This window comes from Crocodylus porosus, unplaced genomic scaffold (genome assembly GCF_001723895.1).
Source record: "Crocodylus porosus isolate Cpor-Errol unplaced genomic scaffold, CroPor_comp1, whole genome shotgun sequence".
NCBI lineage: Eukaryota > Metazoa > Chordata > Crocodylia > Crocodylidae > Crocodylus > Crocodylus porosus.
Window position 1 is genome coordinate 357846 of NW_017728925.1, and position 12339 is coordinate 370184.

At 53.1% G+C, this 12339-nt stretch overlaps 1 protein-coding gene across 1 annotated transcript in view; it reads right to left on the reverse strand.

Moving 5' to 3' along the window:
* The window catches only part of ABCA2 (ATP binding cassette subfamily A member 2), a 77153-nt gene that overhangs the window by 23053 nt on the left and 41761 nt on the right, over positions 1 to 12339 (reverse strand). Inside the window, exons 18-28 of the mRNA XM_019541083.1 lie at positions 11641 to 11831; positions 9517 to 9667; positions 8619 to 8823; positions 7816 to 7980; positions 6778 to 6958; positions 5872 to 6084; positions 5195 to 5391; positions 4386 to 4568; positions 3613 to 3797; positions 2465 to 2585; positions 1709 to 1999 (exon numbers count right to left, since the gene is read on the reverse strand). Of these exons, the coding sequence (XP_019396628.1) occupies positions 1709 to 1999; positions 2465 to 2585; positions 3613 to 3797; positions 4386 to 4568; positions 5195 to 5391; positions 5872 to 6084; positions 6778 to 6958; positions 7816 to 7980; positions 8619 to 8823; positions 9517 to 9667; positions 11641 to 11831 (2083 nt within the window). The remainder of the gene's footprint in view (positions 1 to 1708; positions 2000 to 2464; positions 2586 to 3612; positions 3798 to 4385; positions 4569 to 5194; positions 5392 to 5871; positions 6085 to 6777; positions 6959 to 7815; positions 7981 to 8618; positions 8824 to 9516; positions 9668 to 11640; positions 11832 to 12339) is intronic.

Sequence of the window (12339 nt, forward strand, 5' to 3'; positions counted from 1 at the left end):
TTTGTGCATTTTACCATGAGGATGTGGAGGTAGTAGGTTCAGGCCAGGGGAAGAGGGTTAACAAATAAAAGGTAGTGTTTTTTCCTCTCATTCAACCATTCTTTTTCAATTTTTTTAGCCAAGGAAGGCTTTAATTCTCCTGACGTGACACAGGTAGAGACGGGACCCTTCTGAGGGAATCCTGACCCACCAGGATCAAAACACTTCAGTACACCCTCATGACTCCTGTGCAACTGTGCCCACACACTGCACCCTCAGCGCTTCTCCACAACCTCCTGCTCCATCTGGAAGGTGAGGTGGTGTCAGGCTCTTCCCATGACAGCCTCAAAGGGAGAAGTGCCTGACAGACCTGTTAGTGCTAAGGTCCAGCAGGCAAAACCAGCAGGGTTGAGGGAGCTGACCGGAGAACAGCTAGTCAGAAGTTTTCCATCACAACTATTTTGGATACAAATATTTTGGGGGGACGGGGGCAGTTTGGTGCAAATGCTTCAGAATACTTTGAATTCTCATGGAAAAAAGGTTAAATGCCTCAAAATAGAGATGCTTGGAGTCTAAAATACTGATGTGGTGCCTCATGGCAGTTGTAGCTCAGGTATCTCATGCTCCCAGTACCCAGTACAAGGCAGACTCCCCAGCAGGCCTTCATCTTGCATCATAAAGCAGGCCACGTTTCCAAGTGTATCATGACAAAGTGGTGCAAGAGCTCTCCCTCGCCCAAAGAAGGATGTGTATCCTGACACTGGCCATATTTTTTTTATTTGAGTGTCCTGGTGATGACTCTGGCACACTCCTGAAAATACATGGTTATTTTAAACATAAATCTTCCTGCTGGAAAACACATCACTATTCTCCCAGTTAGAGTCTGTCATCCAATCAGGGAGCAGGGAATAAAAAACAGTACATGTTTTAGATGACTGACTGTACATCAGCAACAACAAATACCAACAGTCTGGCTCAGGCTGAAAGTCATCTGCACAAGATGTTTAGCAGTTGGTCCTGAAGAGCAAACACGTGGGCTGGATTCTGTCAGTTTGTGAAGGAGTCACCACCAGAATAAGGGACTCATATTCAGGGAGGAATCCAGCGAGCTCCATCTCATGACAAAGAAGAGTCAGTCCCAAGGTGTGTGCTCACCCACAGCAAGCAACACTTCTGGACTCTAGCTCTGGATTCTGCGCACACACAGACACCCGCCCGAGGTACACACTGCCAATGCAAGCAAGGTACCATCAGGATAGAGCAGCCCTGTGAGATCTCCCAGGTCCAGCTGAAACCCTCTCAGAGCTCCTGCTGTCCCCTAAACCTGCAGCTTTTCCATCCGAGTGGGTTCCTGCTCCTAAGGAACCCACCAATGCTCAGGGGCTAGTGCTCACTCTCCCTTTCATCACAGCTAGTGAGGATACCTCTGGCCATGTCGCTGTTGAAGAACGGGACTGCAGGGTGGAAGAGACAGATTCTGGCATGCAGAGGTTTGACTGACTATGCCCCATGCACAGGCTGCAAACTTTCTCCCTGAACCCACGCTGGGGACAAGAAAGCTGGTTTGGGGGGATGGTAAAGACCAACTGGAGCTGGTAGCAGCTGCCATCTTGCCTGTCCCACACAGGAGCCGAGAGCAGAGCCAGAGCAAAGCACCTGCTGCCCAGCCGAGCAGGCCAAGCCTACCCCGCTAGCGAATTCAAGGCCTGCCATGCAGTGCGTTACAAACCTTGCAGACTGATGTTATCAGGGTCCTGCAGATTATCAAACAACGGAGAGTAATCCCCATAGAACTCCGAATAAGCCCCACCTTCATCGCCCCGCACGGAGCCCACAGAGGAAGCCGAGCGCAGGGACGCCTGGGACTGGGCCAGCTTGGAGCAGGCCACCAGGTTGCTGAGCTCCACGTCCGGCTTCTCAGGTGCCTCCACTTCAGGAAGGGGCTCTCCATTGGCCTCAGGCTTCAGGCCCGCTGGGGGAGCTGGTGGCTGCAGCGCATCCTTCTTGGACTCCTTCACATCTGCAAGGAGAAGGTGGGTTGGAATGGGAGCATCAAGAGCCATGCATCCTGAGGCAAAGCATCCTTCCATGGACATTGCCCTTGCTCTCAGGCAGGAACAATGGTTTGGCCCTGAGATAGGCTGTCTACTCAATTGCCAGCTGCATGGATCACAGAGACCAGATCCAAGCCTGAACTGAATGCATGTTTTAGAGGGGGAAAGGAGCTCTTCCTTAAGGACCCTGCCATCTCAGGACACCAAAACCCGACCAAGATTTCCTGGGTCCCATGACCTCCCTTGCTCCTGCACTCTAGTGCTGGCCATGCCAGATGGAAGGCTTTCACTAATAGTACATCCTTAACAAAGCTTCCTACCAGTAGAGAATTTCCTACCAGATAGGAGACTGAACAAATCCTTCACCTGCCGGCATATATAGACGCTGCCAAACATAAACCCTGCCCCTGCCCTTTATGCAGACTCCTTACCGATATCACTGTTCTCCAAGGACTGGTCCTCCTCGGAGACTTTTAAGAAGACCTCTTCCAGGGTTGTGTCCATTAGCCCAAAGCTGGTCAGATCCAGCTCATCCAAGCTCTGTTCCAGGTGCTGCAAACAGGGATAGCTCCCAATGAGGAGATGAAGAAGCCCATGGCAAAGAGCTGTTCTTTCAGGTTATGCATAGACAAGTCCCAGTGCCCAGTATCCCAGACCCCTGAATAAAGATGGCTTCCCCCACTGCCCAGCTACCACAGACAGGACGGCCACATGTCTGACAGTTGCCAGCACCTGGACTGATGCACTGCAGGCCTTCAAAACTGCTGAAGGCTGAGCCCAGATCCCTAGCTAGAGCTGTCACAGACTCTTGTCCTCTGTGAGTTCACATGAGACAGGAGGCACTGACAGTTGCCTGTAGTTATGGCTGCAGGAAGTCTCATTCCCAGGGGTGCTCTGCCCCAACTCACCATCCACTGCAGTTTGCCCACAGTCATGGAGCTATAGCAGTTACCCTGGGGAAGGGTTTCTGCTGCCTGCTCACAGGAAGAAAAAAGCCCCCAAAGCCACCCAAGAAACCTGAAGGGAAGAGCATGCTGTAGCAGCTGTCCTAGTGGCCTGGTGCCCTGTGTTGCTCTGGGGGCATCTGCTGCAGCAATGCAAGCTGACAGCAGACCAGAAAAGCCCAGGAATAGGTACGAGTGTGCTGGAAACTGAGCCACAAACAGCCTAGAGTGCATGATGTTGGGGATGCTCCAGGCTGAAGGCCATGGCACTCAGTAAGGGCTGTGTCTACTCTAAGAGCAAAACCCTTAACAAATCAGCCACCCAAATCCCTTTAGCACCTCAGAATATTCCACCCTGACACACAATTCAGTGCTGCTCCCACAGCCGATGCTGCAACGTACAAATCCAGCACGTACAAATCAGAGGTAGAGTTGTCCATGAAGGATGTGTACAACAGACTAAATGTGCGTCTACCCTATGTCTCAGGGGAATCAAGCAGACAGAAAGCATCTCCACACTGTTCTTTTAGAACTGAAAATAAGCTCCACATCCCAGTCAGACCACTGACCCTGCCCCACCAGTGTTCCCCTGCTCTACTAGCACCTAGACCAGCATCTGGGCGAAGGTTTGATACCTGGAAAAGCCTCTCAAAGCAGCCTTTCTTGACAGCCTCACTGGGCAGGATGTAGGAGAGCTCTGTGTTGGTGTCTGAGATCAGCAAGCAGGAGGCAACATACTTTTTGATGAATTGGGAGACCCGGGGCTCGGAGCATGGGCTGACTGAAGAGTGGGATGGAGGGCTGTGAGTCTGTCCTGCATCTAGCACAAAGGAAATCAGGTCACTCGGTAAGTATGTCCTACTGGGTCCTCAAAATGTTACCTTCTGGGATGTACAAGCTGCTGCTCTTTTTGTTAATTCTGAATTCAGGGAGGGAGGGAGGGCAGGGTCTCGGTGCAGGGGAGTGCAGCCTTTCGCGCACATAGAATGCAGTGAGCTGCCCCTACACTGCCTTGGGCTGGAGTGTCCCCAACTACAGCTAAGAGGGGGGTTTCGCTTCTGCTATGCGTTTAACTTTTGGCCTCTTTGCAGGAACTTCCAGTAAGTGGAGCTCGTTAACCAATGAATCATCTTTGGATGCTTCCAGCCTGGCCTGAATTGAAACCAGTGTCCTGCAGGCAGACAGCTCCACGCAGGATTTTACCAAGCCCCCTAGCCAACCTGCGCACAGAGGGGACAAGGCAATTCTGTCAGATACTATATCCCTATGCAGGTAGTGAGATGTAAAATGTCCAGATTTTCAGTGTTACTTGAGCAGCAAAGCAGATGGATTTTCCCAGTTTAGCTGAACTGGTCGCCAACAGTGGCTTCCCCTGGGTCAGCCAGATGGGACTTACTTGTATACACACCTGTGCTATTCCGGGTATCTGACTGCCTTTTGACCACTGTCAGCTTGTAGCCATCCCCATAGGTGCTCTTGAGGAAGAGTGGGGAGCCACAGCACTTGAGCTTGCCATGGGAAATGATAGCGATGCGGTCCCCCAGCAGGTCAGCCTCATCCATGTGGTGTGTGGAGAGGAGGATGGTCCTTCCTGCAAGGCCAGAGAGAAGCACATATAAGGGGCATCAGAGAGAGTTGAGCAGGGACAGGAGGTGCATCGGGGGAAGAAGGCTCTGGGAAGGTGAGAGCAGCCTGCACGGCACCTGGCTGACTGCTGCTGCCCTCAGACAACACTGCCCTGCCAAGCAGCGTGATACTGGACATGGGCCTCAGAGATCTTTCCACACAGGCAGACAACCGCAATACTCTCCCCTCCCACAGCCTTTTCAACCAAGGGACTCAGCATGTTTTGTCCAGGTGAGGAAATGCTGATGGGGAGGAAACAGAGACACAATGGTGGGGAAGGGCTTGTCTCATAAAAGAGCCAGCAGCAGGGGCCTGAACAGAACAGAGATATCCCAACTCCCCATCCTGAGCTCCCCCGCCCACTTGACACCATTTGGTTACATATTCATGCCAGAAGGACACAAACTCCAGTCCCTACTTCCCTTCTTCCTCCAGGCAAATGGCCTGACTGAGGTATTCCTCTCCCAGGCATTCAGGGGAGCACAGGCTTTGTTTGCTAGGGCAACAATAGAAGCAGCTTGGATTGGGGCAGGGTGCAACCTGGAGTGGCTGATAAAGCTCAGTCTGCTGGGCACTCTGGGGTTTGCCCACCTGGTTTGTATTTGAGGATCAGATCCCAGATGGCCCTGCGCGCATACGGGTCCACACCAGCTGTGGGCTCATCCAAGATGACAGCCCGTGAACCCCCCACAAAGGCAATGGCTACTGAGAGCTTCCTCTTCATCCCCCCAGAGAGCGTCTGCACCAGCGAGTGCCGCTTATTGGACAGCTCCAGGTCTTCGATCATCCTGGGGACAGACACAATATGCATCACAGCACATGGCGCTACAGGACAAGTGCTCCTGCCTGGGTAAGGCTGAGGGGTCTGGGCACACTAGCAAAAGCGTGGGCCAACAGCTCTGTTTCATGAGCAGGACAGCACACATGGCTTAGCAGCTACTATTTCAGACTCTCTGCAGGCAGAGATGCATTGGGCATGCTACTTGGAAATGCTTTCTTTGCAACCACAGAGGCTGGAATGACAGCTTCAGCTTTTACTACCCAAGTCCACGAGTTTCTAGAGTGGCCAGGGAAGTGCAGAGGACCTGCTCTCAGAAAACTGGGGCCCTTTTAGTCTCTTTGGATGGTGAATCCAATGCATCACTGGCCACCCTGCAAATGCTTGGCTCAGAGTTCATGGGGCCCTGCTTACAGGGCACCAGACCTGCTCATACCAAGCCATTCAGAGCAAGACAGCCTGAGGACTTGTTTACAGCATAGGACCCTACTTATCCATCTCCTTGCGGATCTCCTCTTCTGCCATGCTCTTGAGCTGCGAGTAGAACCAGAGGTGCTCCTCCACTGTCAGCTTGTCAAAGAGCACGTTGTGCTGCGGACACATGCCCAAGTTCTTCCGGATCTCATCCATCTCTGTCCGGATGTCATGGCCATAGATAGTGGCAGAGCCCGAGGTTGGTGGAAAGAGGCCTGTCAAGATGGACCTGGCAGGGAAATGACAATGTGAGGGGGCCCCGCCTCCTGCTGCCTTCCTCTTCATAACAAATTGGTGCCTGCCTAGCACAGGGCCATTGCAGACAGCCCCTAAAAGGGACCCTGGCAGGATCACCCTGGGCAACAGCTCTATCCAGCATTGCCCAGCACCTCCATGGCCCAGCTTATTACAAGATTCACCCTCCAAGACCTGCTCCCCACCCCAGCTGCTGCTATGTTAGAATGGCACCTCCCTCCTGCCAAGCCTCCCCCAGGCATTCAACTTTGCCAGAAGCCCTCACACCTCTGACATGCTCCCAGGCCTCCACCCTCAGACACACGATGGCTGTGTCTGGCAACAACAGTTCCAGGATCTGCACACAAGCTTGTTCAACAACAGCTGCTGAAAGCCCCTGGACTGTAACACCTGGGGCACGGCAAGGCTGGATGCCTGAGCTCCCATCTCTGGCTCTGGTGTAGGAGACAAGGCCTCCGGCTGGCACAGAGCCACTGGGGACTCCTGGGACTAAGACCTCCAAGCAGGCCAGGGTGACAATTTGCTGAAGCCCACAGTTTTAGCAACTGGAACAAGCCAGACAGGCAAGATGGGACAACTGCACCTCTCATTCCACTGCTGCCCATCATCTCTTCCTCACAGCAGGCAGTGAGGAAATAAAAAAAGGGGTGCCCCCATGGTGACTCACATGGTGGTGGTCTTGCCTGCCCCATTGTGCCCCAGGAAGGACACCACTTGGTTCTCATAGAGGTTCAGACTCAGCTTGTTCAGTGCCAGCTTCTTGTCTGTCTTGTAGACCTTGGTGAGCTTGTCGATGCAGACAACCAAGGGCAGGTGGTTCGGCTCCTCCTCAATGCCTCGGGTCTCCTCTGCAACGAGAGTTGAGGAGAGGGGCTTGGGTGGGCTGTCCCAGCTCTTCAGGACTGGCCAGCAAGCAGCTCTGGCTCCACCAGCCTCTTCCCTCAGGTAACAGGGTACTAAGAAAAGGACTGAGTGACTTCCTGAGGGATGTGCCCACCTGGAGACCCAGCAGATGGTCACAGGGCTGCAGGAGCCCTGACCAGGTGGAAAATGGCTGGGATGGCATTAGTAATGCCAAGTGATGGCACAGCCTTAAACAAAGCCATTCAGGAAATTAAAAATGAGGGGCTGAATCCCAGGAAAGAACAAGGGCAGCAGCAGGCACCAGCTTGGAGACAATTTGCAGCCTTGACCCAGTCTCTGTCTCCATCTCACTCAACCAGGCTCCCAGCTCCCCCTGCTCATCATCTTCTCTTTTGTCCCCCATCCTCCAGCCAACATCCTCTCCCTCCTTCTGTTTCTACCCCCAGCTAATCCTGTCCCAAAACACTGCTGAAGTGATGCTGGATTACACCAGCTGGGGATATGGCCCTAATCACTCTTCCTGCTGAAAGTCATCTTTTCCCTCCTTTGTGTTCTCTCTTGCCCTTCACTGGATCCACTCCATTCTCTGATGCCTTCTGTCAGAGGGTCTCTTAGGGCCTCACGCCACCTCTGTAGTAAAGGCGTCTCCTAACAGCCACCCATTCAGGGAAACAGAAGCCAAGGAGGTGAAACCAGAGTACAGGGAGATGAAGTGATTTGCCCAGCATTAGCCAGCAACACAGGGGCAAAGTTGGGGACAGATCCTAGGGTCCCTGACCACATTTTCACCACTGGAACCAACCTCCATCCCAGGTTCTGCTCCCACTACGGCCATGCTTACCCAGTCTCCTGTTCTCCATTGCACAGGCTTGATCCTCCTCCATGATGCTAAGGCGGGTAGTTCGTGACCAGGGCCAGGTACATTCCCAGGTTTCAATCCGTCCATTCCCGAGCCAGTAAGACTTCTGGAAGGGGAAGTACCAGGGCCGGGGCAGGCCATACATGCCTGCAAGGCAAACCAAGCCCGGAAAATTAGAGGTGTGCTGCTCTTTCAGAACCACGACTGAAAGAACAGCACATTGTGAGGTGGCCAAGGGGCATCATATGCAGATCTGGACAACAGATTTTAGGTAGAAGATGCCTATTCCTCTCAACCCCCCCAAAACAAATCTGGAGCGACTGAAAACTGAATTTTTGTCAAATTGGTCATACTGTTTCAACAACAACAAAAAATCCATGTGCATTTAAAGAGCCCAAACATCTCAAGGTTATATTTGGGATTTACCCAAATTTCATCTGTGGGGAAAAAGGAAGGAAAAATAAGAACCTGAAACAGGAATCTTATGTTACAATTCAGCCAGAAAACCAACGAATTACTTCTTCCTGAAAACCTGAGCTGCACCACTAGGAGAGCACCACAAAAAGGCACTGTCACCTGTGGGGCACGTTTGCACAGACATCCTACGCAACTACACAAGTGAGTACAATCCCACCCGTCATGACCAGAATCAGCCTCCTCTGTGCTCATATCCACTGAAGGAGGCTGCTAGAAGGTAGGTCCAGTGATTCTAGCAGCATCTCTGCATCTGGCTCACAGCTGGGTAGCCACAAGCCTCTTCCTGCAGGGGGAGTCCCTGCCCGTACCTGGGTGCACTGCTTCAATGTACCACGTCAGCACTCCATACACCACGGCATCAATGATCAGCATCATCATGGACAGCAGCAGGTTGAAGTCATCACCTTCCACAGGAGACTGGCTGAAGGTGTGCCACTGGATGCCCACACCAGCCACTTCGTACAGAGCAAAGTACTTGGAGCCCAGCCCAAAGGCTGTGGTTGACATGAGGGACTGAGGGGAGAAGATAAGGAGGACATTAGTCCAAAAGCTCGTCACCTAAACCCTGCACAGAAACCACAGACTGGTGCTGTGTGGCAGGGAGAATGGAGACAGCGCTGCTGTCTATACATGGGACCTTAGCAATTCACAGCTGGACTCAAGATGAGAAAAACGTGGGGGTCCAAGGAGTGGTTCACAAGGGGCTACGTCCTACTGAAGAGAGCCAGGTTTCCTACACAACCTGTGGAAGGCAGGGAAGAGGTGTGGGGTTTGGCATTAATGGGGCCCAGGATACCACCTCAACCAAATGGGAAGAGGCTTACTATAATGCTTTGCTCTTCTTCATGAAAGGGTGGATACAGGCCAAACTTTGGGGATGCCCCCAAGACCTTCGCTGACAGCTCCCAGGTCTCAACACATGGGAATCTGCAGTCATGAGCCCCTGGGTCTTTCCAGTTCTCTGCCCACTTGCTACTGCACAGCTCACTCCCTGGGGGTCCCCGATTACTTCAGTGACTGGGGCTGGAGGAACAGACCGAGCTCTCTAATTGGCCAAGAGACAGCTATTGGCCTTGGGGTGCAGGGCACAGCTGATCTCCCACTGGATGGAGAGAGCAGGCATGGAGAGCACTGCCTCTATACCCACCTCATGGAGCCTGGGCTCCATGGGGAGTTTATGAGCCACCATGACAGCCTGGTACTCACTGCAATGCACTTCTCAAAGGCCGTGATCTTGTCATGAGCCACTTCCTCCCGGATGGCAACATACATGTAGGGGACGTAGCTCAAGAAGTAGATGATGCCCCCGCAGGCAGAGGCTAGCTTGGCCTTGGAGTACAGCACAGACACCAGGAAGCTGCCAGGAAAGACATGGTTATCTCAGCTGCTCCAGAGAGGAAGGACATTGGGCTCTTCCACACCACCCAACTTCCCCAGGTGATGCCCCCTTCCCAGACCCTACCTGGGCTTCCAGGGATTGGGTGGAAGAAAGGATAGTTAGTCTTCAGTCTTACTTTGATGGTCTTGAAACTCTCCAGTTAGCTACACAACAGGCACAGCATGGAGTAGTAGAGCAAGGTGCACTCACCCAGCCCTGGACAGAACCTCGGGAAACAAGCTGAGAGAAGCTAGGGGATCTCTTTCACTGGGGGCTTTCTAGAGGTGGATGGAGAGATGTCTGTCTGGGATGGTTTAAGAACAAGGACATCCCTTCCGTCCCTACAAGTCTCATGCCCTGGAGACACCTGGGCAGTTTAATCCCCATGGGCCATTCAGCTCCCTGCCCCTTGGCTGAACCTAGGACTCACAAGGGACCCCGATGTGTGTGCAAGACAGATCCCTGCCCCTGACAATAGCACCGGACACAAACTGAACAATGGCAGCTCACCTCATCACTACCAGGTCCTGATACTCTATCCCTCCATCCTAAAGTTTCCATGGAAACCATCCCAGAGCAAATACTGGTAGGAATTACAAAAGGAGCGCAATGAGTAAGGGTGGAGTAGGGAAGGTGCAGAGAGGGTTGCCTCCTGTCCTTGCTTTGCCTTCCTCTAGGCCAGGGGTTGGTAACCCCGGGCACACATGCTACAGCATGGCACACAAGGCCATTTTGCTTGGCATACCACAGCCAGCTCAGGCTCAGGGCAGCTGCCACCAGCCACAGAATTTGGGCTGGTCACAGGAGGTGGTGGGGAGGCTGCAAGCAGCCTGGGATCTGTGGCAAGCAGCAACTGCCCAGAGTGTGGGCCGGATGTGGAAGGTAGCTGGGAGGCTGCAAATGGTGCAGCAGGGTCTGGAGCCCTGGCCCTACTCTGTGGCCAACAGTTGTGCATGTGCCTTGGGATGCAAGGCTGGAAAGGGGCCAGAGGCACTGCATCTGCACACCTCGGGGAGCATAGTGGGGAAGGGGCCAGGACTGCACTGCCAAAAGAATTGGGCCCCTTGCAGCTCCCGCTCTTTCCACCCTGGCACACCAAGTCCAGCTTGCCGGGTTCTTCTGGCAGCTCAGCTAAAAAACTTTGCCGACCTCAGCTTTGGCAGTGGCATCTGAAGGGCTCTGCATGTTCTAACCAAAAGCACAACTGGAGATTGCTTCCTTGCAATCCTCAGCCCTGGCAAGAGTGTCAGCCTGCCCACACCCCCCAGATCCTGCAGACATCTGCGTTCTTCCAAGTGCACCCACATGCGGCACAGGAATACAACAGCCTTGTCCATCACACAACTCATGCTCGCCCCATCGATACCCCGGGTTGCTCATTAAGGCCAACTAAACAAGTGGCCAGTGTTTCTTTAACCACACATGTGGAGCAGGGGTCTCCTCCAGTTACATGGGGGTAAGTCAGGAGGAACTCCATGGAAATGAAGGGAATGACATCTTCAGGCCCCCAGCCTGTCTGTTCCACCTCCAGCTGCCAGACAGTCCACCCCACCGCTGGGTGCATATGCAGGTAGGGAAAGTATTTGCTAATTGTTTCCTAGTTCTGCCGCTGGGGTCAGAGCCTTAGGATTCTTGTACCAGGGAAAGGTTCTCGATGTTGCTCCATGATCGCTTGCTGCTGTGTACATCACCATGGGACCCACTGAGAATGACCCTGGGTAGCCCTGTATGGTTATAACCCACTCTGCCACCTTCAGACTACTCTTAGCCCCAAAACTCTCCAGGGCCAGGCAGCACCAACATCAGCTCTACCGCCTCCCCAGAGCCAAAGGCCAGTGCTGGCTGTGCCTCATGTAGCATGTCTCTAGATGCCTGGCCCCCTTGCTTCATCAGCCCAACAGCTACAACACCAGACTGTCAAATTTTGACCCTGACCAGCCACCAGAGCTCACCAGAACATGATGGTAGCCACAGCATAGATGGCCAGGAAGAGCCAGATGATGAAGACATCACTGTGCATCAGGACTTTGCCATACTTGAGAATGGCGGTGAGTGCTGTGACAGAGATAGATAGCTGGACAAAGCCGGTGATAAACCAGGCCACCCAGTGCACTGCATTGTTTAAGCCCATCATCTTCATCACCTGCAAAAGACAGTGTCATGCTTTACCAGGGCATATGGCAGCAGGGGTCATTTCCACAGGACAGACCTCTATCCCATTAGTGGGAATACTTCCCCAGACACAGGGTGCCACGATACCTTGGCTTTGTGCTGACTGGAACCTGGGACCAAGGTGGCAGCTCTGCGCCCAATGCCCTGCACAAATCTAAGTAGGGTTCTGCTGCCCATGTTGGTCAGTCCAGAATGAATAATTGGATTCCTTCCCCCCAGTTCATAGTTTCTAGGGTCGGAAGGGACCTTAGTAGATCATCTAGTCCGACCCCCTGCCATGGCAGGAAAGAGTACTGGGGTCAAACAACCCCAGCAAGGTGTTCATCTAACCTCCTCATTAAAACCCCCAGGGTAGGAGCCTGCACCACTTCTCTTGGAAGTTGGTTCCAGACCCTAGCCACCCTGACCGTGAAGTAGCACCTCCTGATGTCTAGCCTAAATCTACCCTCTGCCAGCTTGTGACCATTATTCCTGGTCAC